This window comes from Acipenser ruthenus, chromosome 23 (assembly GCF_902713425.1).
Source record: "Acipenser ruthenus chromosome 23, fAciRut3.2 maternal haplotype, whole genome shotgun sequence".
Classification (NCBI taxonomy): Eukaryota; Metazoa; Chordata; class Actinopteri; order Acipenseriformes; family Acipenseridae; genus Acipenser; species Acipenser ruthenus.
In genome coordinates, this window is record NC_081211.1 from 18648434 (window position 1) to 18675454 (window position 27021).

General features: G+C 37.6%; 1 protein-coding gene and 1 pseudogene across 2 annotated transcripts; one reads left to right on the top strand and one right to left on the bottom strand.

Moving 5' to 3' along the window:
* On the bottom strand, positions 1-26971 carry LOC117412872 (regulator of G-protein signaling 14). Of its 2 annotated transcripts, XM_058996757.1 has the most exons (16): positions 26781-26971; positions 23763-23885; positions 15289-15310; positions 11544-11719; positions 10597-10689; positions 10174-10317; positions 9635-9817; positions 8257-8401; positions 7567-7679; positions 7042-7245; positions 6664-6737; positions 5886-6012; positions 5009-5090; positions 4767-4813; positions 4091-4211; positions 1-3168 (listed from the first exon to the last, which is right to left on the bottom strand). In XM_058996757.1, exons 1-16 carry the CDS (start codon positions 26841-26843, stop codon positions 2732-2734), a joined length of 2154 nt encoding a protein of 717 aa, XP_058852740.1. In that variant the 5' UTR covers positions 26844-26971; the 3' UTR covers positions 1-2731. The 2 variants fall into 2 exon arrangements, with proteins under 2 accessions (XP_058852740.1, XP_033877378.2); XM_034021487.3 differs by lacking the exons at positions 23763-23885; positions 26781-26971 and adding an exon at positions 21001-21121.
* Positions 22146-22458, top strand: LOC131699623 (histone H4-like; annotated as a pseudogene).
* Positions 26972-27021: the final 50 nt, after the last annotated feature.

Below are 27021 nucleotides of genomic sequence, written 5' to 3' on the forward strand. Positions count from 1 at the left end.
CACTGTTACGACTTTTATTTAACACATGCATGTTATTAGCACATTAGATTTCGACAGGATGAGACTGCAACAAAATACAACTCGAGTGTGCATCACAGATTTTAGCATAGGGAGAGGAATTACAGAAGCCCATCATAGGTTGCCTTCAAAATAGAACAAATCTGCTTGTTGAATGGACCCAATTTAATGCTAATCTTGGTCCACCTTACTTGATGTGGAAGTACAGTCAGATTAGTGCTAAAATTGGACTGATAAGATGGCTTTAAAAATCACACTGCTTTTATGTGCCCAAATGCTTATGTTCAGGATTTTAATTTACAACAGTATCAGCAGTACAACACAAGAAGTGTGTCTCCTTGATTTAGAAAATGGGGCAATTTCCTACGAAATGTATCAAATTTCAGGATTCTGACTGCCTTACATTCTAGGAGTATTCTTCTCCTTCTGCCTTTGCGCAGTTCATTATCTTTGGAATTCAGATTCTACACAAAACCCCTGTTGTGGGTGAAAAGGCATACATAATTTAAACCTAGTTTCACCTGTCATATCTTCCAAAGTATGCACAATAGTCTTGCCATTTTTTAACACTGTAAAAATGTTATTCTAGTTTAATGACCTGACAAATGGACCTTGGTTATTGTCCTACCCTGCCAACAAGCCAGCCCCCTGTGGTCACTGGTATCAAGTGGAGCCACCTGCTGCAGTCCATCACACTTAGAAGGGGCTCCCAAGGCATAGCATCCTGCACCATTACATTTCAAAGCCTCATACTGAACATGCAGACAGTGCCGTATGCTTGCTGAGGTTGCCTTGGCTGGGGATCTTGGTGAAGTTCCCATGCCATAAGGCATTCATTGAATTGATATCTAGCAATTAGACACTTACCTCTTCACACAGGAACTGTGCAAATACAAAAATTGCATTACATAAAGCCGACATATTTGATGCACTAGCAAGCTGCTTGTCATGTCATAGTCAGAAAATCCCTTCATTATGCAACAGTAAAAGTGTCCACTATTTCCTGTAAAAGTTAGCTTTTCAAATAGAAAATTGGTGTTATTTAAGCTGGTTTTGCCCCAGACCCCCTCAAAGAATATCAAGTATTCAAAGCACAGTATGTAGCGAGGTAGGAACATATAGTGGCCGAGAACAAACTGGGAATGCCAGAGGAAAGCAAAGCATGACTGCATTCTCTTAATTCTAAAATAAATACACATTGGTAGCAAACTTACACATAGGAACAAATCACATACACAATAAGAGAAATGTAAATTAATGAAAGAACAAAACAAGAACAATACTAGAAATATATTATTTAGTGAGTCCACATGCATCTTGCAGTACTTTCTCCTGGTGCTCCTTGGTTCATTCTTGACACCGCTGTGGTCGATGTGGGAATACACCGAAACTAAATCAGATTCATGCTTTGCTAATATTTTTTGCTGGTGTGTTATTTGAGAAGTTGAAAAGGGTGCTTTATTTGAGTGAATAATACAATGTGATATTTCCTGTTGTGGTACGCCAAAGCATATCAAATTCCAAAGTAAGGTAATGTACAAATCTATGCAAATGTATTATGGCAAACTTTTGAAAACATTCTGAAGGTGGTGCTTGAGTAGTGTAAACTATAATAAAAGTATGGCACCTGTCTAAATTTAACAGACTGCCCAACTAAAAATGCCAATTACATTTAATTTTCTTTGCACTCCCACATTAAGCAACATCCTCTATAGGTTAGATAGTTTATAATACAAGTGTTAAGAAAACAATATTAATGATTAATTGAATTTTGATGGATAAAACTAGACATGCAAGATGTACACGTTAATTTTTTTCTTTCAAATTGGTTGCATTTAAATCTAAATGCTATATTACAATGGTACAACAGAAAGAAACAATACAAGTGCTTGAACAATCTTTTAAGTTCTTAAACACAAGCCAAGTGCAAACTAAAAAAAGGTAAACCAAAAAAATATATATATATTTGCAGTGTCAGTTGGGAATTGTGTGGAATGCAAGTTTACGGTAGATTCCCCAACTGAAGAGTGACAACAACAAAAAATACCCAATTGCGTTACTGTTGGCTACACATGTGAATTTAATTGAATCACATGTCTAATAGTGTCAACATAGAAGATGTGAATGAGTCATGTTGCATTGTGTTCACATTGAACAATAAATTAACATGGCCCAGTCCACATGCATGTATTTCTTACCACATTCTTCAATTACAGTAGTTAATCTTCCAATACATTAACGACTCATGTTTTCCTATTAAAAGGACACTGCACTTCACTTACCTTCAGGTTGGGATTTTGATCAATTTTGACAATTTGTGCTATTTTGCATCGATAAGTAAAAAAAGGAGTCCAAGAGTTGCTATCTGGCAATACGGACCAAGAATTCCTGGACATAGAAACTGGTCTTCGTGTGTTGGCAGGTCTGCCTCGAATTAAAATAAGAAGGTTTAAAGTGTGGTTGGTTCTGGGGGTGTATCTTCCTACAGTACATGGATTAAATAAATAGAAATATAAATAAAAACTCAACACTGTCCTCTCACTGCTGCTGTCCTTCCCTGTGCAACTCAGGATCATTCAAATACAATTCACTGGTCAACATTTAAAACGGCTGGATATCTTCCAGTCAAAGCAAAAATGAAAGTGAAACCCATCAACATTCAAATGAAATCTATATTTATTAAGGTGCATCCAAGTTCCATCTGTCTCTCCGGTCATGGAACGCTTTCAGTACCAGATTCTGTTTTTGCACAGCGAGCCAGTGTTGAGGGTCCATTGCTGTCTGCCGTTTCGCTACTTGGTTGCTTTTGCGAGAGTTGACAGTCTGAATCACTGTCTGCTCCAGCACTGTGGTTTAGTAGCTCATTTGTATGCAGTTCCTTGGAAGGAGCCTCTTTAGACCGTGAAGATGCAGAGATGGTTTCTGCGTTCGCTTCAGTGTGCGGCCTGCAGCCCTCACCCGTGACCATGCTGCTGGCAGGTCCCGGACTAATCAACGTCTCTTCTGCTGTGGTGCCTTCATCTTCATCTGGTTCCTCTTCCTTCACAGGCAGCTGCAGGAACTGGGGGATAACCAAGTACTCCTTATTCAGAAGTCCCCGCTGGTCATCCACTCGGCAGCTCTGCACTTTCGAAAGCAGATCGATCAGTCCTGTAGGCACAAGAAGCAACAATAAGACCCCTGGAGAAACCTGCTCTGAAATTAAAACACCATGAATAAGTAGGTTTACTCTTTAGAGTACAGCTGCATGAAGAGTTGGAGCCATTTAACAGGGGCTTGATTGCTCAGCGCCTGATCATTTAAATATACTCAAGGGTTTTGTGGGGCAAAGATACCAAAAGACAAGGGTCATAAATGTCTATGAAGCAGACTAATGAGTGCAGCACCGGCTTGATGTGGGCACCTTTTGCAATGAGGAAAGGATTTGTTGGGATTAAATTAAAAACACTCTTGGTCAGGACAGCATCAGTTCACAGTGGTATGCAGAATCACCCTGTAGTATTTATTGTTGTATAAAATTTGTACCGATTTATCTGTAAACCGCTTATTTCTTCCATATGGCTTTCAAGGACAGCTTCCCTCTATAAATAATCATTGTATTAAATGTGGCCTGAATCCAGCATGTCATTGTAGAAATCAACGCCAATCCTCTTTTTCACTTTTATTAAAAGGTTATTTAAAAGCACATAACATAGGAGACAGTGCCAAATACATAAAAATTCTGTAAATGCCGTTTATTATCCCTACCGGGTGATAATAGTTAGTGTACCCACCTATGTGTATGACCAGCTTACAGAGCTGTATCTTGAGGGGAAAAATCATTGAACTTGACATGGAATACTTAAATGATCCGATTGGCCCAGATTTAAAATCGAGACTAGGCAATATCTAGGCTATAAACTGCTTATACATAGTAGGGTTAATCTTTGCATGGACATTTGTTACATAAGTTGATCAACAGATTGTGAATTGTCCAGTTTTGATTAAACTGTAGGCAATATAACTGGACAAGGATTGTTCCATAATTTTTTGCTCCTTCATGGGATCGTAAAAAAAAGCCCAACACAAATACCGTCCACTTCGTAAGTTCTCCTCTGCATAGCATTTCTGGCTTTGGTGTTCCCTCTGATTTGGTTTCTGGCCAGCAAGGGCATTTCTGCCTTCTTCACATCCACAGCTGCTGCTGATCTCGCCTATACAAAGTTTATACAAAAGATTTCTTAAGCAAACACATGCTTACTGTACACACACCAATATACTGCAATAAGTTCCCTTCTCAATATACTAACACAGAGATTGTAACATTTTAACCACTCTGTGGTAAGAGCACCTTTTACTTACAGTTCATTATTTAATTTGCCTATGAAAACTTATCTTGGAACTTGCTTCAAAATGTGGCTTCACTGACAGCCAGTTATGTATTAAAACAACATTGTGGTTGTATTGCGTTATCTTCATGCAAGTCTTATAGTCATGGTGACCATATTGCTCAGTGTTCAGCAGGACAGTTCAGGCATTTCAACTCACAACCCAATGCATTCTGGTATGTTTCATCTGTCTCTGGTACCAGTTAAGAGAAGCAGGACTACGCATTCCAGAATGTATTGGTTTGTGAGTTTTTTACATTTGTCAAATAACTTTACAAAAATATTACCTTTATTATATAGTTGGGTGTATAGCTTTACTGTAAAAAAATGGTGAACAAAGATTATCTTCCCTATACTGTTTAGAGGGAAGGCAGTACTTACATTAACCTGGATCACTGGAGCACAGGGTGGGGTTGTGTTATCTTTACCTGTGAATTTTAAACACCAATATCAGACCAGAATATGTAGGCTTGTTCTCTAAAGACCACTCCCATTACAATGTGGACACACAAACAAAAAGCACTGCTTATACTATACGGACATGCAGCCTGCTGCTGTTTGATTCGGTAAATGCTGTTCCATTTTTGTTTGGTTTAAAACACCAAAAAAAAACAACCACACACCTTTTACTCTGTCCAGAACCACTTTCTTGTTGGCCAGGGACGTGACTGGCATGTTCATTTTTAAAGGATGTGTTTCTCCACTCTGGATTAAAAATACGGAAATATGATCAGTAAAGCAAAAAGTAAAAGAATCTTTACACCATTTAAATGATGCAACATCCATGGTTTAAGTCACTCGCTTAACAGTTTATCCATCTTTCAAAAGCATTTCATTGTGCCCACAGTGTGTCTGAAACCTTGTGCAACAGCAGGTGTGCTCTTGGTGTAAGAAGCTACAGTTTGTATGTAGTGATAATATTTTAATGTTTTGAAAAAAAAAAGCTGGGGGTGAGGGTCAGGAGCCTACACAAGACAGAGGACCACAACAGCATTGTTAGCAAAGAACACTGCAGCACAAGAGGTCAGAGGTAAGTAAGTAATCCATTTCTTTTTTAAAAAGTGTTGTTAGGATGATCCCTGTTCCTGGGGTTGGCTAAACACTGGATATTGAGATCAATAACCTGCTAAAGAATGTCCTATGAATTGGATAAGACTTGCTCTAGCTATACTGTATGTGAAGTGTTACTACAGCCATTATATGCAGTTCCAGTAATGTACAGAAAGAGCCAGAAAAAATAATCAAAACTGTATGTTGCATATTACATTTCTTTGACAATATAATCTAAGGGACAATAATCCACCACCCCATTACACTATACAGATTCTGAAGTCTCAGAACACTGAATGTAAAAGTAGCCTACAATTCACCACATGTGAAGTCTTCAAAACACAAGCCAATGAAGAAATAATTCTGTTATAAAACTGATTTATAATGCTGTCAAAATTGCACTTAAATTGCCTAACATAACAGCAAGGGAAACAAAAGAAATTAACTTACAATTGTAGCTTCCATATCCTGCAACTTCAGGCCATTCTTCCCCAGGATGGGTTCCAGAGCTTCAAGCAAGCTTTTACTGGATTTAGCTGCAATTCCTATGGTTTTATTGAGAGGCACCATTTCTAACCTAAAATTGCACACACACAAAAAAATAAAAAATAAATAAAATCAATGTCACCAGATCCTCAGGATGCAATTATTTATAATATAACATGGGTGTGATTGTTGTAATTGAACGTGCCACCAATTGAAAAGTGCTGCTTTTTCAGACGACAACCTCAATACATTGATAATTAAATGATCCACATGAATCTGAGCCTGAGTGAGTACATCTAGCTGGAAAGAGTATCATATAATGGCAGACACTCTCCAGCCAAATTTAAACTTAAGGATTTTTCTGCAAGTTCTTGCAAGTGAACTTGGTCAGGTTTGTGTGTTGGAGTGTTTTGCCTGCAGCATATGTTTGCTCCTTGTTAAAAACAATGCTTGGGGTTAGACTTTATTGAAAAGTTAGTGCATGTGCGGTTTCATTAAGATGTTTTATTAGGACACCATACGTTGAGAGACTCTCAATTTATATATTAAATACAGTAAGTCGCCCTAGAAATAAGTAATAATAATAATGTATTGTATGTTAAATTTACCTGAAAAAAATTAACAGTAGGTAAAATTAAACATTAACAATTTATTTTCTTTTGACCACTGAAACACAGAAAGCATTTTGTGCAAAATCCTGTCCACTTTACCTTGCCATAGATGAATAAAAACACAGACTCACGCAAATGTTATCCTGGTCTCCAACAGCACCTGCTTGTCCATCAGGACAGAGCTGTCTTGGTCAAGCGAAAGAGGCTTTTACAAAGAGGAAAAAAAATTAAAAAGAGAAACATGGTTATAAAAGTAGAAATAGACTCCTGTCTTGATGCATGACAGGACTTAGAATTCCCTAATAGATAGCAGTAGGAAGCATGCCTGGGTAAATACATACCAATAAAGCCAGCCATTCTATTTCATGTAAATGCCCTTTTGCATTTAAATTAGTCACACACGGCTTAAAAAAAAAAAACACACTTGTAGGAGTGCTACGGTACAACAATTGTTGTTCTCGGGTGTTCTGTTACAGTATTCTCTAATCATGCCACAGGAGATCCTGTACCTTGTCCTTGTCCTGCAGATAGATCTTGACTCCAGACAATGGGATTCCTCTCTTCTCACAGATTCCAGACAGCATGTCCCGGACGGTGAGCCCGAAGCGTGCTGGGGCCAGGGAAGCAGTGCCATCAGGGAGGTAAACACAGCAGTACTTCACAGTGCGGCCCTCCTTCTCTGCATCCTGACAGCGAGGGCTGGACCTGCCGTTCTGTTACAAAAACACAGCCCCCAGGCACACCTTGAGAGCTTCGACACAATATTACAGCAAACAGATGACCATGAAATATTATCATAGGCATAATTGTTAATATTGGTTGTCTGCTTCTTTTAGGTGTGAAGTGTCGATAAGCAGAGAGGGACAAATTCAGATTTTGATGTGAATGTAAGCATGCAAAAAAACGATGCTTCATTTGACTGATATTCTACATATAATTTAAAACTTATTTGTTATATGATTTTTTTTATTTCATCCACTACTTAGATATTTTTAAGTGGTCCTCTCCAGCTGGGGAGTAGAAGACAGGTGTACCTCAGATTTGTTGGTAAGGGACCCAAGTTGTCCTAGCTCCAGGCTGGCAGCTGAATGGACTGAGGACTGGGACTCACGGCGCCCCACCATCGCTTGACTGTGGTCAGAGAATTCTGCCATAGAAACAGGTGTTAATACAGCAGTCCATCTTTAGTGACTGAATGCTGTTAGCCAAATGTATGATGTCTAAAAAACAGCTGGAGTGACAAAGCTTTTCTTTATGAAAAGACTGCTTTGAGAACCTCGAAGTGCCGTGATATTCTCACACCTCACTGTGACTGTGTACCACCTATTTCAGAGATTTTACACAATTCAGTGGGTACATCAAAACAGCAAAACATGTTAGCTAGTATATATGTGGTAACCCCTGAAGGTTAAGCAGAAATATCCATTGACCTTAAAAACTGAAAGTGAATTTATTTAAAAACATAATACAAATAAGATGGTTGTTGTTGTCTCCCTCTGTGTTTTGTCTTCTGTCACTCATTGATTGTGTGTGTTACCCACATCACTCAACTGTTAATGGAGAACAGGATTTTGTGGTATGAACCTTGTGGTTATAAATAAATAAATAAATAAATAAATAAATACTAGAATATATAGCAGGTGTACAGTAATGCGGATCATATTAATGTTAAAGAGGTGTTTAGAGACTCTGCAAAAGTCCTGTCTCCTGTTCTCTGTTCCTACCTCCCCAGGAGCCTCGCTTCTCTCTCCTCTTGTCTCTTTTGCTGGATTTCTCTGGACCCTGTCGACTGTCCAGTGTTGCTCTTTTTCTGGATGCAAAGTCTTCCGAGTCAAATGGAAGAGATACCCCCACTTTCAGTTTTTTCTTCTGCAAAAACACAAAACAAGAAAATTTCATATATATATATATATATATATATATATATATATATATATATATATATATATATATATATATATATATATATATATATATATGCCAGGTGTCAGCACTTCATCATGCTCCAATTATCAAATTATCTAAATACAGTAGTCTCCACATATAGGAACACCTCCTAAGAGAACACTTCGCCTAAGGGAACACCCTTCTGGTGAAACAGATTCTTCCCATAGTAAATGCTCCGACAAAAAGGAACAGGAACTTTGCTTAAAAGTACATCTTCTTGGCACCGATAGCAATTTGTTCACAATGGATACAGAACTGTTTTGTAACCTGATAACTCAAACTTAAATTAAAATGGTTTATTCAGTCTTTTCAAAAGCTACATGTCATCACGAGAGTGTCTAGAGGCACACGGATTGGTTTATTCAATCTTTCCAGAACCGCTGTCATATCATTGCCTCGTTGTGTATTCTGATTTCCTCATCGCTACGAATTGGCATTTAAACAAACGGCGAAACATGCTGCTGTTTCTCTGGCTACAAAAAGTTAGAAATTGTTCGAGCACCTGAAAAAAAACCTGAATCAGAACAAACCTGAACAAGGTCGCAGAACAATTTGGTGTTCTCCGTTCTGGTGAGTTGCTTCACCATTCTGTTAAATAATGTGCATATCTTGTATATTGCCACTGCATTTTTTTAAGTGTGTAGGGTTGCTGTGTAAAATTTAGTTTGACTGTTTATTTTGTCTGTTACTTTATTATTATAGTTTATTAACATACACTTGCCTATTGCTTTTCTTTTACTTATTCAGTTCATTTCATATGTTGATGCACATGCATCATGACAAGTAATACATATTTATTTATATTGTGTCTAGTGGCTCTCCATCTTAGCCGGAGACTACTGTATTTATTATTATTATTATTTATTTCTTAGCAGACACCCTTATCCAGGGCGATTTACAATTGTTACAAGATCACATTATTTTTACATACAATTACCCATTTATACAGTTGGGTTTTTATTAGAGCAATCTAGGTAAAGTACCTTGCTCAAGGGTACAGCAGCTGTGTCCCCCACCTGGGATTGAACCCACAACCCTCCAGTCAAGAGTCCAGAGCCCTAACCACTACTCCACACAAAGCCGTACTCATACTCTTAATATGAATGTGTTTATGACACACTTTTCAGCCAGCAACCATTTACTGAAAAGACATACCTTCTTGGAGGAGTCACTCAATGCTGGGCTGTGATTGACTGGGCTTTTTATAGAACCTGGGCTCCTGGAGCTAGGGCAAAGGTCAGGCAGGGATCCTCCTTCCACATTGGCAAGCATGCAGCTCTGGTACAGCTGGGACTTTACAAAGCGGGTATAGCTGTCGAACTTCATGAGTTTAAAGATCTGAGGAAGGAGGAGAAGTAAAAATAAAAGGGTGTCTGCAGTTCAATGCACACAGACGTGGTGACGCATGATAGAATTTAAACAACTAGCTTCATTACATTTTTTGTTTTTTAAACGTATCCTTAACTTTATTTGCAATTGTTCCGAGTGCTTGAGTACCTTTTCTTGAATACTTATTATTGTCCCCCCCCCCCCCCCTCCCCCCAATACCACCAGAAATTGTAATTTGTCTTGCACTTTTGTGAATTTTTATGTCTACCTCTTCATGTCTAAGATAAACCAAGCTCTTTAAAAGAAAAGTTTTTTTTGCAGGAAGGAAGAAGCCTTTGCCACAATGGACCACTCCACTCCAGTACCTGCTGCTGTGGTTTTGCAAACATATCTGTCTTGGGGTCCCTCAGCTCACTCTCCTCCATCCGGGCCGTGTCATCAATGTTAATGGCGTTGAACGCACTGATTGACAGGTAGGTGTCGTAAATCATCCGAGCTTCCCTGGCAAGCTGCACCAAGCAAAAGAAACACAAATCAGGACAAAAAACAGACCCACAAGCAATATAGTATCAAATACATCTTACTGCCGTTACTAGGTTTCATTATACATTTTGAGAAATTATTACAGCAAACTAATTTTATATAGATATAAATATCCATTGATCACTACATATGAATGTAATCCCCCACTCTCATTTGAAGGAACAGATTCCATTTTGTTGGGCTATATTTGATAAAATTGCTTGAATTAGCCAACCAAAAAATACATTTAAAAAAGAATGCAATACCTCATCTTTGCGATCTGCCGGGATCTGTCTGAATTTCTCACACGCCTGCCAGAATAGTATATTCTCAGCACTAACTTCGGATTTCAAGAACTCCTGCAAGACAACAGAATCATGTGTCAATGATGTGGACTTGCACAGGCCTGAGGTCTCATTACCAGAGCTGGAAGCAACATCCATTTAAAAGAGCACAGGGAAATTTAGTTATTTTTACAGAGCTACTTCCCAGATGCTGAAGAACATGAAAGAACATCAAAAGTAACAGCAGAAATGAAATCCGTCGACATACAAATCACAATATTAAACTGGTTTCACAATTCTGGGTGTAATCGCGTTAAATCATTTAAAAATGTAAGGTGTTCCATTGAAAATTATTAAATTAAAACACGCACTACATATATTGATGAGTTAAAATAAAATGTAGGGTTTTATAGAAATGTTTATAGTGATATTAAGAGTGATTTTTTTAAAATCAATTTTAAACTAAATACAGTAGAGTACCTTTTAAAATAAGGGATGTATAGGGCAGTGTTGCTGTTACCACAAGTGGAGCCATTTCCATTGCAAGCCTACAGCAGCAAAGACAACAAAAACCAAAATACCACACAAACGCTTCACCTCATCAAGACATTTCTCAAGTTGGTTTAGCTGATCTTTTTCGGCAGGGAGCTGGGTCAGAGTCTTGCCTTGAATTACATTGCTGGCCATTCACTGTATGTACTGCACCCCCCCAAATATCATCTTTGCATTTTGCAGAGAAACACACACTGCTTCATTACAATAGTCTTTGGTTTCAATGGTCCCTTCAGATTGTTATTCCGAGTTAGGCAATTGCATCATTTCAACACACCCAAACTGAATCTGCTGCATGTCACAGAACACATGATCTATGCTACCTGTTGAAAAATGCATCTTAGGAGTTTTCACAGTTGCTGCTCTGAGCTTCTTACCGTAAAGTAGCGGACCCCAGTGGGATCCTCAAGGAGCCTTTCAAAGGAGACCGCCCAGCTGGCCACTGACCCCTCAACACCACGATGACCCCCACTCTTCACACTGGGCCTGCTGGCGTTGCTGTTCAGGCTCTGACTGCTGCCACGCCGCCCATCCACCTCAGGGCTGTTCAAGTCTGTGCACAAAACAAAGCCTGCTCATAGATCTACAGTAAATCAGACAACAGGTGCTATAGAGGGGTGCAAACAGCCCCCCAGCCAAGATACTACTGCCCAGTTTGTTTGTACACTGGTGGCCATGGACATTGTGCCACATTTTCTCTTCAGACAAACAAAACAAAATGCATTCCATGCAAACCTGAGGTCAGAAAGGGTTCTTAGTACAGACGGCTTATTTTATTATACACCATGCCTTATGTAATGTGGTGTCCAACTAGACTGTTTCATGAGAAGTTAGAAAGAAGGTGATTTATCAACATATGTAACTTGAAAATTTTAGCAAAAAGAACGTTTTAGGATTTCAACAGTGATAGCCAAACTGGGCTAACAGCCAATATATATTCTAAACTCTTGAACGAGTGCATCATTTTACGTGCTAAATTCTAGCAGCATTTTAGAAGATATAATGAGGAGTAACAATAAGGGATCAGAGTCATTAATACAGAGGTGAGGAAATCAACTTGCACTTGTTAGGAAACAGCACATGTGCAAGCAGTATGAACAATCAGACTCCTTGCTAAATATGCTACTGTCAATTAATTGGGAACGGCCATTTTAGGGCTTGAGAAACTGAAACCACAAAGTTTCTTCAGCCTACCTATGTTCAGTTTAGTGGGGGAAAAAAAAGGAAAGCCCTGCATTTTGAATTTCGTCACTGCCTTATCAGAAATAGAAAAAACACACAAGTCATGGCTCCTGGCTTTCAAAGCTGTTTGATTCAATATTTAGAAAAATCATCAGGAGCCAGGAGTTCGAGAAGTTAGCCATCTGTTAAATTGTTCCACCCCAAGAGCTGCTAGGACAGGAAGTCTCCTAATAGTAAACCTAGAGACTCAGGTGAGACTTATTTATGATAAAGAGGAGAGTTCTGAAACTCATCACTAGCTGACTTTTTAAACACATTCCTGAACAGGCAGCTTTTATTACAAGAGCATGTAGCTCTATAAGAGACACTGCTGGTTTTTAATTGTTTACTGACCGGACAAGATGAAATCCTGGTAAACATGTTTCTAGTTTAGAGCCGATGTAGCCTGGGCCTTCGCTGACATGAGAAGGGTTATCAAACTCAGAATATCAGAGCTGGTCAAGTGGATGTCCATAGCCCTGCAACACTGATCAGCTTCTCACTCACCGTGTTTCTCTGGATCCCCCTGCAACTCATAGAAACCGCTGCGCCATGGACACAAGGTGTAAATCTCAGATAATAGAAACATGTTCCTCAGCCAAATACACTCAGAAGCAGTTCTACTGTACAGACACTGGGAATGAACCTTCTATTCCATGCACCAAGCAGAGGAAGTTCAAAAACAATATGAGGGAAGCTAACAAAACATCTGAATTAATTAGATCGCACTGAAGCAGCAACAGGTGAAGTACTGGAAATTGCGGTCATTATTTTGAAAGTTAAACGAGAGCACTTTTTATAGTGCTTAAACATTCAACAGATTTAACACTTAGATAATGCCTTTACTGGGCTTGAAACTCGTACTATCCCTGCACCCAGCCCTGGGTTTCAAACTTCCCTGTTCAGGTTTACTATTGAAATGGCCAGGCACTTGGTGTTTGAACAATCAAGCCCCAGGTAATGCTGCTGTGAACCGATTGCACAGAATGAATAACTATTTTAGTCTGTATGTTAACTGATAGGAGTTATTGATGAAATACATTAAACAAACTCCTGATCATTTAAAATACACTTATTACAAGGTAGGACTTAAACCCAGGAATGGGTACACCACCAATGAAAGTTAAGTTACAGATGTGTATTAATTAGGGCTTGAACCTTTCGGATTATATTTTCCAAATCTCTACCTCCCTTTAAATGTTAATTAGTAGTTGTTAAGCTGTCTCTGCATCCCAATAAATTAATATTTGTTACAAACTGGGTTAAGATTATTTTTGTCTTTGCTACGAATCAATGAGATTTTAAATGATGGACTTGCTATCAGTGTACACTCCATGCTGGGTATTGTAGGGTGAAAAGAATGTGCCAGGGCAACTATTAAACAAGTACAAATAACAAAAGCACAACGATAAAACTAGGCGACTTCAAGAATGAAATGCAATTAGGATCAGGGATGAGCAATTAACATCATTTGTCCTCTGTTGGAAATACAAATAAAGCGAAACAGAATCAGGCCAAGATATAAAAGGTAAAAACAAGGATATTGTTTTGTAATTAACAGCTTTTTCTGAGTTTAATTAGAAAAAATAAATCTGCTCAAAATAAGTTCAAAGGGACACCATAGAATCAAAAATAAAACCCTGGTAAATTCAAGCCCCAATTAAATGGGGTGTACTGTTGTGTACTATTCCTAAACCCTAACTGGATCAACGCACACCAAAAATGGATAAACCGAAACGGTTTGATTTTAAAAATACTAAAGCATCAACCTAAAAAATGGCAAGAAAGAAAGCATGTCACTGTACATGCTAACATAATACATACATGTAACCTGTGATTCATTAAATCATTTGTCATATGGCAGTAATTTGTTAAAAGAAATCATGTTACTTCAGTATTAAGTGCATCCCTATTAAATGGTCAATTAAAAAAATTAAAACCCAAACACTTTTGGCCTTAAAATGTGTCAAAACACATAACCTACATGCTTAAGTAACCTACATGCTTAAGTAACCTGCTTGCATAACCCACATCACTTGCACATGTGTTTTGTTAAATCAATTGACAGAACAGTTTCCACAGCCTACAGCACATGGAAGATCTCTTGTTGGACACCAGGCATGTTGCATGAGATTTGTCAAATGGCTCTCAATTGGCTCTGTACTGACATTTAAAAACTATGTATGCATGTTATGTATTGATTTTTCCAAATTCATATCACTTTCCATTCCATCTTTTAAATGTGGGTATTAACAATGCCTTAAGTATTAAGAAATGCAATTGAAAGAATGAACCAACTGTGTCAACATACATATGCAACAAACATACAACATTAGGCATGCAAAATACATAACCTACTTACAGAACATACGCAATCTAAATTACTACCGTATGTTTAAAAAGTATAGCCAATTTATCTGGTTAACATTTTATTGAATAGTTTAACATGTATTTATATGATTTAATCTAAGTCAGTTTTAGGGTTCAATATACTGCATAGTTTTTTTCTAAAATGAAAATGAGTTACATCACGCATCCAGGTTTTGAGGCTTTTCAAACAAATGGTAGTTTATAACATGGTTAACTTTTTAGGGAGGTGTGAAACTCTTCATACTGAATACAATGGTGGCCTTAATATTGACTCTGACTTTACATCACTGTCAACAGAAGCAAAATCGGCACTCATTGTGTGGCTTCAAGTTTGGCACAGGGATGAGAAACTTCAAGAAAGTAGCCGAATCAAAGTTTCTGGAGCCCCAGTTCACTGTCCAGTACTCAAAACCTTTCAAATTGAAAAGGCTACCATGGTGTATTAGGTTAGAAGCTTGTGTATGCACAATACAAACTATACCAAACAGTACTTGCTCAATATGTGTTTGAAAGAAATGTTACAACACCTACCTCCATCTGAGACTGCCAGGGACTGTAAGAAAACAAAAGAAATATCAGCCATCTTGAATACATTTTATTTATATAATTATATATATATATATATATATATATATATATATATATATATATATATATATATATATATATATATATATATATATATAAACAAACAAACAATGAAAAGAATGTACATCTCCAGACTACTTATTTGAATACAAAGGTCAAGTTGATTGAATACATATCTGTGGGGAAACTTGCAATGAAGATAGATACTGTGAATGCAAAGGGCTCAAAAAAGTTTTTAGTTTAATATAAAACTCCAATATGGGGGTCAGAGATATGGATTCTGTGCTTTTACATCTATCCAGGGTCTGGACATACTTTAGCCTGTGTGTTTGGAGAGGCACCTGTCTGCCTATATGGTAAACTTACATTTTTCCATGTGTCAGTGCAATCTACTTTTCACATTAATGAGAGCTCTAGTTTGATCATTTTCAGCTGTGGCTTTCTGTTAGACCCCTGCACATAGTGGCCAATATGCACGCTGAACACACTTAAGGCCAGAGTCACTGTGACCAGTTTCTCATCATTCCCTCATCTAGCCAACAGAGGATACACATAAAAAAATCTAATAAACTTTTCATAGGAGACGGGAGCAACGCAGGGTCAAAAGTTAAAAAATAACCACACAAGTGCTCCGTCCAAAAAAACACAACAATACACTTTACAAAAAAAGGGGAGGCTGCAGAAGTACACACTGCATGTTTCACACAAATTTTTATACAAATACAAATGTTCAAATACAATACTTGCCAAATTAAACCCCCCTCCCTCATAATAAAACATGATCCAGGTCATTAGTTATCGTTATATTGAATTCCTAACAAGTCAATATGGAAGACTATAGATGTACAGGTTGCTATCTTTACTTTTGGATAATGCACTGAACATGAACGAAACAAGCCCATTGAACAACACTAAAATAAGCTGTTAGCATACAAGGGACTATACTCAAAGCATTTGCCACTGTGCTGTTAAAACCATGCAAAAAGTGGATGTTTATCTTCAAATACACTAATTAAGAGATTAAGTAAAGATATTCCACACGCAGTGGTTATGTGTTAGTTATGTAACTTTAGTAATTTCCAAAATTTGCATAGTACTGAATGTTCAGATAACAATATTGATAAGAGATTAATACAACAAAGCAAAACATGAACAAATCACAACAGCTTGCATTTACTTGCACATCTGATATGACCCTTGCCATGATTACACACAGACAGGATATAGGTGTGTCCATGTCTGCTGCATGTTCCATAGTTATACACGGCTACACCCATCAGCAACCCTAACCTGAAGAAACAAAACCCAACACCATTTCTGTTTTACAACTCACTGGGTATGAAAATACAAATTAACAAAAACTGTACAGCGACGAGATTAGGTTAACCTTAAGGTACAGGTTTTAGGCATTCTAAACTCCCAAAAATAAGACTAACAAACTGTTGATATTAATTGTATTTCAATATAAATGGTTAATATGGTGAACTATTCGCTCTGGATTTGGGCAGCAGTGTGGAGTAGTGGTTAGGGCTCTGGACTCTTGACCGGAGGGTCGTGGGTTCAGGTGGGGGACACTGCTGTTGTACCCTTGAGCAAGGTATTTTACCTAGATTGCTGCAGTAAAAACCCAACTGTATAAATGGGTAATTGTATGTAAAGATAATGTGATATCTGTATAATGTGTACAATGTGATATCTTGTAACAATTGTAAGTCTCCCTGGATAAGGGTGTCTGCTAATAAATAAATAATAATAATTTAAAAAACAATCTATAAAAGGATAGCAGAAGTGCCCAATCATGTATGTTAAAACACATTTTTGTTCTGCTTAAGATCAATTTCCTTCTATCAATTGAATTTACATTTCTATCATTTTTGTTAATGTGAATTCTGTGGGATACAAAAACAAACATAAGGTGTTGCGTAAGATACAGGTAAATGATATAATTATACGAGGGGATAGTGTAGTAGACAGGCCACGTGGGAGGAGGTTTTCAAAACAAAAAAGGGTGCATCATTGTTGAGGGATTTTCCCTTCAAATGTGTCATTTGTTAATGTAGACTGACCATCACCACAAGAGACACCTTGCCTCAAATGTGGCTGGGACTGATGGCTGCTAAAGTACAGTAAGCAATTGTGATTTGTCAGGACCAGCACATATTTGTTTGAAAAATACCAAACTCGTCCAAATGTTTTGTACTGTACTACTAAACAAAACAGCTAAAGGTCCGCACTCAAGTTCTTTATTTTCATTTAATTTAAAACAAATAAAAAAAAAATGAACATATTTAGGTCCTACAGATTGTCCTCAGCGTGTTTAACACTAAAACTTATTTGTTAGCTTAGATTTCCATAATGTTGCAAAAGTTACCTCCATAACTTATAATGGCTCAAACCTCAGAGACCTTTCATTCTCTAGAGATGCAAAATCCACTGATACGGCACAATGTCTTTGCTGGTTTGCTTCAAGTATTTAATGTTGATAACATGGTTTTGTTTTTTTAAATAAAGTATTTTTTAAAATGCTTAACATGTCAACACAACATTTACTCAATACAGAACAGTTTAAATAGAAACTTGAGTTCACGTATGTGGGATGCCTTCCGCCTTCAGTGTGAGCTCAATTATTGGCACAGACTAAAGCCTTAACGGTACCGATCATGCATCCAATTTTAACGTGCGTCTAAAAAAAACTAATGATCATGTGCATTTCCTATTGCACCTTGTACACTGAGTCCGGAGTTGTCGTACGACGGTGATGCCTCAATTTTGGAATCGAAACAAGTTTGATTTGATCCGATTTGATGTGCGTTAAAAATTACAACAACTGGGAAGACATGTGGACTCCTGCAGTTCCCTGAACAAAATGGAATTGTGTGTGTCGCCAAACAGAAATTACAGTATGATAAATCCAACAAAGACTTTGGGGGGTAAAAAAGAACACATATGGAAAGACATTGCCGTGGACTTGGGTGTGAATGATATGGATTATAAAACATGACATTATGAACTGATCGCATACATGAACACGTGGATTTTGTGCAGTATAGGTTATTACAAGCAGATACTTTGTATTTCAATTGTAGTTGAGGAATTAAAGAAACAATGGCCTAACCTGTGAGACATAACAGGGCAAGAGCAGTCAGGGCCTAACAGTCAGAAAAGAAGGGCAGTACATGAAAGTGATGGAATTTCTGGCTCCATACACAGAGAGTAGAAGGTCATTATGGTAAAGTATTTTTGGCAGCTCATTGCTAGCTTCCCAACTTTTAGATGTATTTATTACAGGAGCAATTGTTTGAAATAAAACATTGGTCATATGGTTTCTGACTGTATGCAGTTGCGTAATATGTTTTGGGTTTTTTTGTATTGTGTATTGCATAACATTATTGTAGTTAATAGAAACGTAATAATTAGGAAATGTTTTAACTTCCATCTTAGTGCACTAAAGAATAAAGTGGTTTTGTTCCAGATTGAATGTGTTTAAAAAATATGATTGGTAGTTACGATTGGTAGTTACCTAGCAATGCATGCAAGTACATTTCTAAAGGGAAAGGTACACTATTTACATAATATTGATTATAAATTGTACTGAACAATGTGTAATTGTGTTTGACTCATCTAAAGCTTAAAAAAAGCAGCACCACTGCTAGCTAAATGTTTTGTTCCCTTTACCCTGTAGGCAACCAATCTGTCAGTCAAGAGATGCTGGGGTTGGCGGTGGTTGTTACAATTAAACAGTATCATAAGATTTCTTGAATTCAGTCCCCCTCTTATGGGAATGAACAGTGGTATGGTTTAATTATATATAAAAAAAAAACACCACATGAAAAGAGAAAGAGTACGAGAGGAGAACTACCAACTCAGGAGAAAGTCCATACGAATGGGAATTGTATCATCATCCAGCCCCAGATAAGCTACAGACCTTTCTGTTTTTAATTTGACATCCTACCTCCTCAGAATGGAAATCACCAGAAGTGGGAACAGCACGCAGTACCTCGCTTCAGTTAAGGCATCCTCATAAACACACATTTGACATTTACTAAGCCACAATCCTGCCCACTGCGTTTCCACTACATGACCTTGCTGTAGAAATACGCAGCCTTTATCAAAGGACATTTCCCATCACCATTGAGGTAAAAAAGAAACTGCATTTCAGCTCAGAACTTAAAGTTATCATTCAAACCACAGAAATAATCACTGGGAAAGTAGTTTAATCTCGGGGCTGTGGTGGGATAATTGACTAGGAACTGTGATTTCACAGATCAATGCAGAACTTTAAAATGTATAAATCATCCCAATATTGGAGGAAGGTAATATCCAACCACATCAAAGACACGATCTGGATGCCACCTAATTTAAAGCAGAAATGTTTTTGAATGTCCCAATGTTTGAAGATGCAGCACATTGTGTGGTTTCCAGTCTCTAAGCACCACCCTTACTGTATGTGTAATATTTGGTTTTGCAACCAATCGTCTTTTTTGTTTCATTAAAACTGCAGTGTCCTACACTCGTATTAGATTTTGACACAAAGCATCATTGGTGTCAGTTTACCACAGTTTCCCAGGCGAAACTTGTTCATATTCCAGTTTGTGTAGATTCCCCAAGGTAGTTTTTAATTATAGCGGCACTTCCTTTCCCCGCATGACATCACAATTTGCAGCACTTGGAGGTGATTGTCTTGTTTTCACTAAACCATGCGGACATTGTGCAAAAATATGATTAGATCCAAGATCTTCCACCATCCATACTCTGCACAGAAATATTATATTAAGGATCCAATTATACGGTTTATTTGATAAAATGTCTGTGGAAGCTGAACATACAGTATCTATGTTAAGATTTACGGTATCTTAAATAGTATTGTTTGCACATATCATGATAACTATTTAATAGTTCTTTCTGAATGATTGAATCACTAATTAACTAATTGAGGTGTTAATGTATTTACTGGAGAGCGCTGTGACCACAGCTTGATGAAGGCTGTCTGGACGAAACGTTGCTCGGTTTTTAACTGTTCTTTTTAAATAATAAAATAAATTGAAATTTGATCTACAAGCTACTCTTATGGTGTCGCACCTCTGCTTGCATGAATCGTGAACAATATTGAGATATTTGGGTAACTGATCCTGGAGGTAGTACCCAAAAAAGAAAATACTGGTGATCCTCAAACACAGAATTATAGAACATAATGGTTTACCAAGAACAATCCGTGCCAACACTCCATTTTAATTTTATTTTCACATTACAAAATCAGTTACCTTTGCAATTCCAATGTAACTGTTCAAAACAATTCTCACAGAAATACCAAGTTAGGCTGTATTATTATTTGTTTATTTAGCAGACGCCTTCATCCAAGGCGACTTACAGAGACTAGGGTGTGTGAACTATACATCAGCTGCAGAGTCACTTACAACTACGTCTCACCCGAAAGACAGAGCACAACGAGGTTAAGTGACCCTTGCTCAGAGTCACTCAATGAGTCAGTGGCTGAGGTGGGATTTGAACCAAGAATCTCCTAGTTCCAAGCCTGTTTCTTTAACCACTGGACCACACAGCCTATATAAATTGACAATCTCCCCCCCCCCCCCCCCCCACGATTTGGAATCGTTCTAACATTCGACTCACATAAAACAAAACCATCTCAAGACTCACCAGGTGGCCATTTGGAACGCCAAGATGTTTCATTTTTTTAGACATATCCCAAGTTTAGGGCATCAGTTGTTTCTAAAGTCCCAAACTGTGAAGCGGGTTGTATGAAAGCACCATGTAGGTATGAGGCACTTTTCATAGAGACACTTCATCACATCCTTTTATTCTAAAGTCACTACCATTTCCTGCCACCACAGGAAGTTTTACCATAGCAACGGGCCACAAAAGGAAGTGTGGTTTCTGCAAGAAAAGCTTTCTTCCTTTATTCATCCATAACTTCAAAAATACTCATAAGAAACGGTTTTACCTAATGCCATCAGCTGTGTAAAGGTACACAGTTACACCAATGAGGCAAATAGCTCAAGCATTTATCATCTTCACATTTTTTTTATTTAAAAAATATATATATATGTTTTTGAAAGTGTATTGATCTTAGGTGCTCACAGTAATAAAAGATAGCTAACAAAAGCTTTGTTTTACCATTTTATTTCTCAAAAGGACAACACATGTATTCATATTAATTTCTAGCAAGCAAACAAGTTACGGCCTATTGATTTCCCAGCAAACTCAAACAGACAACTTTTGTGGTGGTGCTATGCCCCCCTATCCTTGGACTTCAATAAAATGGCTCCCATTGTTTAGGAATGCATTCAGCACATCTGGGAAGGGAGCTAGGTTAGCAGACAGAGGCACAATGGATTAAAACACAAAAACTAATTTAGCCAACTATTAATATTTACACAAAGGACCAAGTGGTAAAAAAAAGTTAAGACACAGTTGGGATTATCTTGTGGGGCACCAATCAAATGAAACCAAAACTAAGTCCACCTAACCACTGTTGGGTGCAACTGAAATCGGATGTAAAGTCAACTCTGAGGTAAAGCCAGTCAGCACATTGATAATCACAATCTAAATCAAATTCAACAACCTCTACTGTATAAAGGCAGCAAGCAAATTTATTTAAACTGTATGCAGTATGTGTTGTGTTGGACTGCATGCAACCAATACTTCAATCACAATAATATATTTGTATAAACTAAAGCCCTATGACTATCAACTTCAAAATTCCCCACTATTTGACCCGTTAACAAGTATCCTGTTTCAAATCGCTGTATGCTGCATATTACTATTGTCATAGTAGTATGAAGATGTCTGGTCGTGGAAAGGGAGGTAAAGGATTCGGAAAAGTGGGCGCTAAGCATTATCGTAAAGTGCTCCGTGATAACATCCAGGGCATCACCAAGCCCGCTATCCGCCGCTTGGCTCGCTGCGGAGGAGTGAAGTGAATCTCCGGGCTGATCTATGAAGAGACCCGCGGGGTGCTGAAGGTTTTCCGTGAGAATGTGATCCGGAATGCCGTTACCTACACTGAGCACGCCAAGAGAAAGACCGTCACCGCTATGGATGTGGTGTACGCTCTGAAGCGCCAGGGTCGCACTCTGTAAGGATACGGAGGTTAAAGATTTGGACACAAGAACACTACTACTACTCCTGCTAGTACTACATATTAATAGAACTAGTTTTGGGCCAGTTTGACTTGGCAACCCATTTCATTCTTAAACCCAAACATGCAAGCTTTTGGAAACGAGTGCAGTTAAGCGTTTACTGAACTTTATAAGGTTTGAAATAAACATGCAATATTGTATTCTGCGTACAGATATGCATTTGGAAGGAGTCCAATGTGAACCTGGTGTTAGCGTGTATGAGAGTTTCCTATTGCAGGGACTTAAGGGGTTAAATGCTTCTTGAAATGTATTTGTTTATGACTTTAAGTCGCCCTGGATAAGGGTGTCTAAGAAATATAATAATAATAATAATAATAATGCTGAGAGGGTGAAATGATATACTATTGCATGGGTCCATTATATGTGAAAGTACTGTATCCACTAATGTGAAACAAAACAAGATGTTAGGAGTATGGAATTCCATAACATTAAGACTGCAGATGTTCAGAGCCAAATGAACTGCAAAACTGTATAAAGCTTAGAGGAGACTATTTACTTCTGGACCTGTTCTGAAAGGGTGTTCCTAGTGGAAGGTAATGAATAATTCCTATTTTTAGGCGACTACCATTATTAGACCAGAAGAACGGGTTGCAATATTATTATTTGTTTGTTTAGCAGACGCCTTTATCCAAGGCGACTTACAGAGACTAGGGTGCGTGAATATGCATCAGCTGCAGATTCACTTACAATTACATCTCACCCGAAAGACTGAGCACAAGGAGGTTAAGTGACTTGCTCAAGGTCACACAGAGTCAGTAGCTGAGGTTGGATTTGAACCGGGGACCTCCTGGTTACAAGCCCTTTTCTTTAACCACTGGACCACACAGCCTCCTTGTGATGTTTCTGTATCTTGAATAACCAATGACTGTAAAAAATGTAATCATGTATTTATCTTAATAATCTTTCAGTAAAATCAATAAACTGTGTAATTCGAATAATTATAAAAGTAGAATTGTCCGATTCATTAATAAATAATAAAGTTAACACAACCCTACACCTCGCACTCTGTTTCATTAAAATTGGGGGCTCTTATTTCTTTAAGTGGTCAGTATATGCATTACGATACATAGATTTGGTTTCACAATGTAATGGCGTTGAGATTTGTCCATGATGCACCTCCAGATAATCCCTAAGCCTTCTTAAACTTAAAATTGTGCTTCCCACTCCGGGAAACTGGAACCAGCACACGCAATCACAAACCGTACAGCAGAGGCCAGGGGTGTGCATGCATGCCTCTGCTTACTGCATCTTAACACTCACCTTCGTATCAGCCAATGGGCGGTTCACAATAAACGTGTTGTAGCTCCCGAACTTCCGTCGAAATGAAGCTCGTGGAGTAAATGAACTGAATCCTTTTGAAAACTCCTGGAAATTGATCATCCTCTGTGAAACAAAAACATCACATTATCATACAATCGTGTACACAGTGCTGGAAGTACATGCAAGCAGTCCCAATGTTGAACCGCTCCCGGCCTGTATCACATCAGAAACCTCCGAAATGTAATCCACCAATCAAGATCAGGACCGGTGTTGTGCCAAATAGTGTGGCATGGCAGGATCTGGCACCTCAGGGGCCAAATAGCGTCGCACAATTGTAAAAAATAAAATAATAAAAAACTTACAATATATTGTGTAACCGTAGTGATTTGATATTTTAAATCATTTAAAAATTTTTTTTTTGATCTGCTAATTAGCGCATTTACTACTGTAGCGGAGCAGAACACGGTCTTCATTTACTTCAATGTGTGCAATCTGTGCTGAGGATACAAAAAAGTTCTGACACTTTTTTGAAATACATTTTTATTTAAAAAACAAATAGACTAAAGTTAAGATTGGATACTCAGCAACAGGTTCTTACAATAATTAAAACGTGTACTGTATACGTTAGGAGCATAGCTTATTTAAAACAGCAGTGTCCTCAACCAAGTTCAATGTTACAGTATAATTAATTTGTACCTGTTTAATAATGCATTCTTCAAAAGTTTAGCCTTCAGTACACACTACTGTCCAGAGAAACCAGTTCTTTCGTTGACTTTCATTATTACATTTCAATACAAAACCGTTGAAATGCAACAATTTTTTGCAGACAAGATTCAAAAGATAGCAAAAAAAATTAACTAGGCATGTGAAAATGAATTCTCATGTGCATGGCTACAAAGGCGACACGTCCTATGACACTAGTATTTGGCATAACACCACAGGTACAGGAAATTCAGAACCTGGGTCCCTTTGAAGTTCATAACTTTATTGTATTCCAATATTCGTTATTGTTCTGTACATATTAAATTAATAATCTTTGTTCCAGTTCATTATAGTTAGAATTTGTATATATGTTTATTTATTTCATAACTTCAAAACATTGAGTTAGAATTCCGGGTTCTTCAAACAAGACAGGTAGGCATTTCCGATTGTGATCTTTATATTAATAAAAAAAACCCTGATCCTAATTTCCAAGCTGTGATTTATTCCCATTACAAATCAAATGTTTGCATTCCAATAACAAATTGAAGTTGGAAGAGATTCTTTGTTTTTTGTTAAAGAAATTGTAAGCCACCATTAAATTAAGTATCCGGACTGAAATATGAAAAACTCATTTAAATGCCACCTACTTTACAGGAGATTCTTTATGAGGCGTCATTCAGGAAATAATGAATTGCTTAATTTATAAATATGGTTAATTTATTTAAGATGCTTAATTTACCAACACTACGGCTAATTTATTTTCAGGACAGTTAATTTACAAACAGTATGGTTTATTTATGTTCAAGATTTATAATTTATAAACAGTATGGTTGGAACATTAAATGGCAATGTGAAGGACACACTTGGGGTCCTTACTGTCATACCATATAGATGCATAAATACATGGTCTTATAATTGGATGCTTCTCCTTTTCCAAGCAAATGACTAAAATCAGTATTTCACATTTGCCATCTCAGTATTAACACACTCCAGTGACGAAGATAGGCATACACTTTCCACGAAAAGGCTCAAATGATGATGCATTTTAATACAGAGAAGAAGAAGTAGTATGTATGTAATATAAAATAAGTAGCTTGAAATCTAAAGGGCTTGCTCATGCGCCACAATTCTTGGCCAATTAAAATGGACAAAGTTGATAACTTAAGTAGCAGTGCATCACGTTTTGGGCCGGGATGAATACATATGGGGGACGTAGAGGGGTTCCCCCTCTGTGAGAATCAACTTTGAAATAAGTGGCCCAAAGCAAGTTTAACCCTGAAATACCCCAGTTACTTATTCAATTTGTGTTACATTTGCGGGATGCAAATAAGAAGCTGTTCAAATAAGCAGCCAACTTCAGTATCGTGTTGTTTGGTGTGGCACATCAAAAGCTGGGGTCAGCCTTGATGATCGTTCACCGAAATTAAAAATACTCCTGACTATCTTCAATGTAATTTGAGGACCGGTGTGTTGGGGACACACTGTTAAGATTATTGTCCAATGCATCCGATATTGCCTTTTGCAAATCAGGATTCGGCAGCAAGTTCGAAAGAAAGCTACTATTAGCTGTTGTGTTCTCCATTTTGATTGGCCACACATTTTCTGGACAATCTGTGAAGCAGGAAAAAAATATTATGGCGAATGAGCAAGCCCTCCAAAATGATTTCAAGCTACCTTTTATTACAGACGTACTTTAGAGAATTATTATTATTGGTATTAAATAAAGCAATTAGCTTTCTTATCATTCAAATCCATAAAACACTATAGTTTTAATTTAATGCCTCATCAAAGTTTGCCTATCTTCGTCATCGGCGTGTTTTAACACTGAGATGGCAAATGTGAGATTCTAAAGCAGTCATTTTCTTGGAAAAGGACGAGCATCCAAGTTTAAGACTATGTGTTTACTTGTGTGTCTATATGGTATGACAGTAAGGACCCTTAAATGGCAGTGTCCTTCACAGTGCCATTTAATGGCCCAACCATGCTGTTTATAAATTAACAAATTATTTCCTGAACAGCACCTTATAGAAATTATCAACATTAGTAAGAAATTAGCAAAAATACTACTGCCAGTAGGTGAAGTTTAGGGAAAGGGAAATGCTTAGTTTCTTTGAGTGTGTGTTTTGCGAGTTGGTTTTACAGCTGTCGTAGTGCCACTAAAACTACTTGCTACTGGTACGATTTTTCTACACAAATTAATAATTACAAAAACTAAAATAAATAAATACAAGATGCCTATGAAAAGTTAGAATTTCAATATACACAAGAACTTAACAAAGTTAGTATGGTACTTAAGATACACTTCCAAAATCTTACCATTTTCAACGGCATGACCTGTGTAATCCACCCAAAGGCGTGCAAGTGAAAAAACATACACATCTGAGAAAATGCACGTTTGGGTCCCAAAAAAGGAACCCCCAATAATATCAAAAATAAATCAAACCAGTTGTGTAACCAAAATATACAAGGGTAATAACAAGGGGTCGCATTGATGTGAGAAACAGAACAACCAACAACTCTTTCTTTTATCACAGGTGTGTGTGGTTTAATTGCCCCT

What these genes read in the sequence shown, in the direction of transcription:
- LOC117412872 (XM_058996757.1), bottom strand. Translation starts at nt 26,843, where the DNA reads ATGTGTATGTTTTTTCACTTGCACGCCTTTGGGTGGATTACACAGGTC. An exon ending in CGGCAGATCGCAAAGATGAG is followed by an intron (nt 10,318 to 10,596) that starts GTATTGCATTCT and finishes TGCTTGGTGCAG; the next exon opens with CTTGCCAGGGAAGCTCGGAT. An exon ending in TGAGTGACTCCTCCAAGAAG is followed by an intron (nt 8,402 to 9,634) that starts GTATGTCTTTTC and finishes GTGTTTTTGCAG; the next exon opens with AAGAAAAAACTGAAAGTGGG.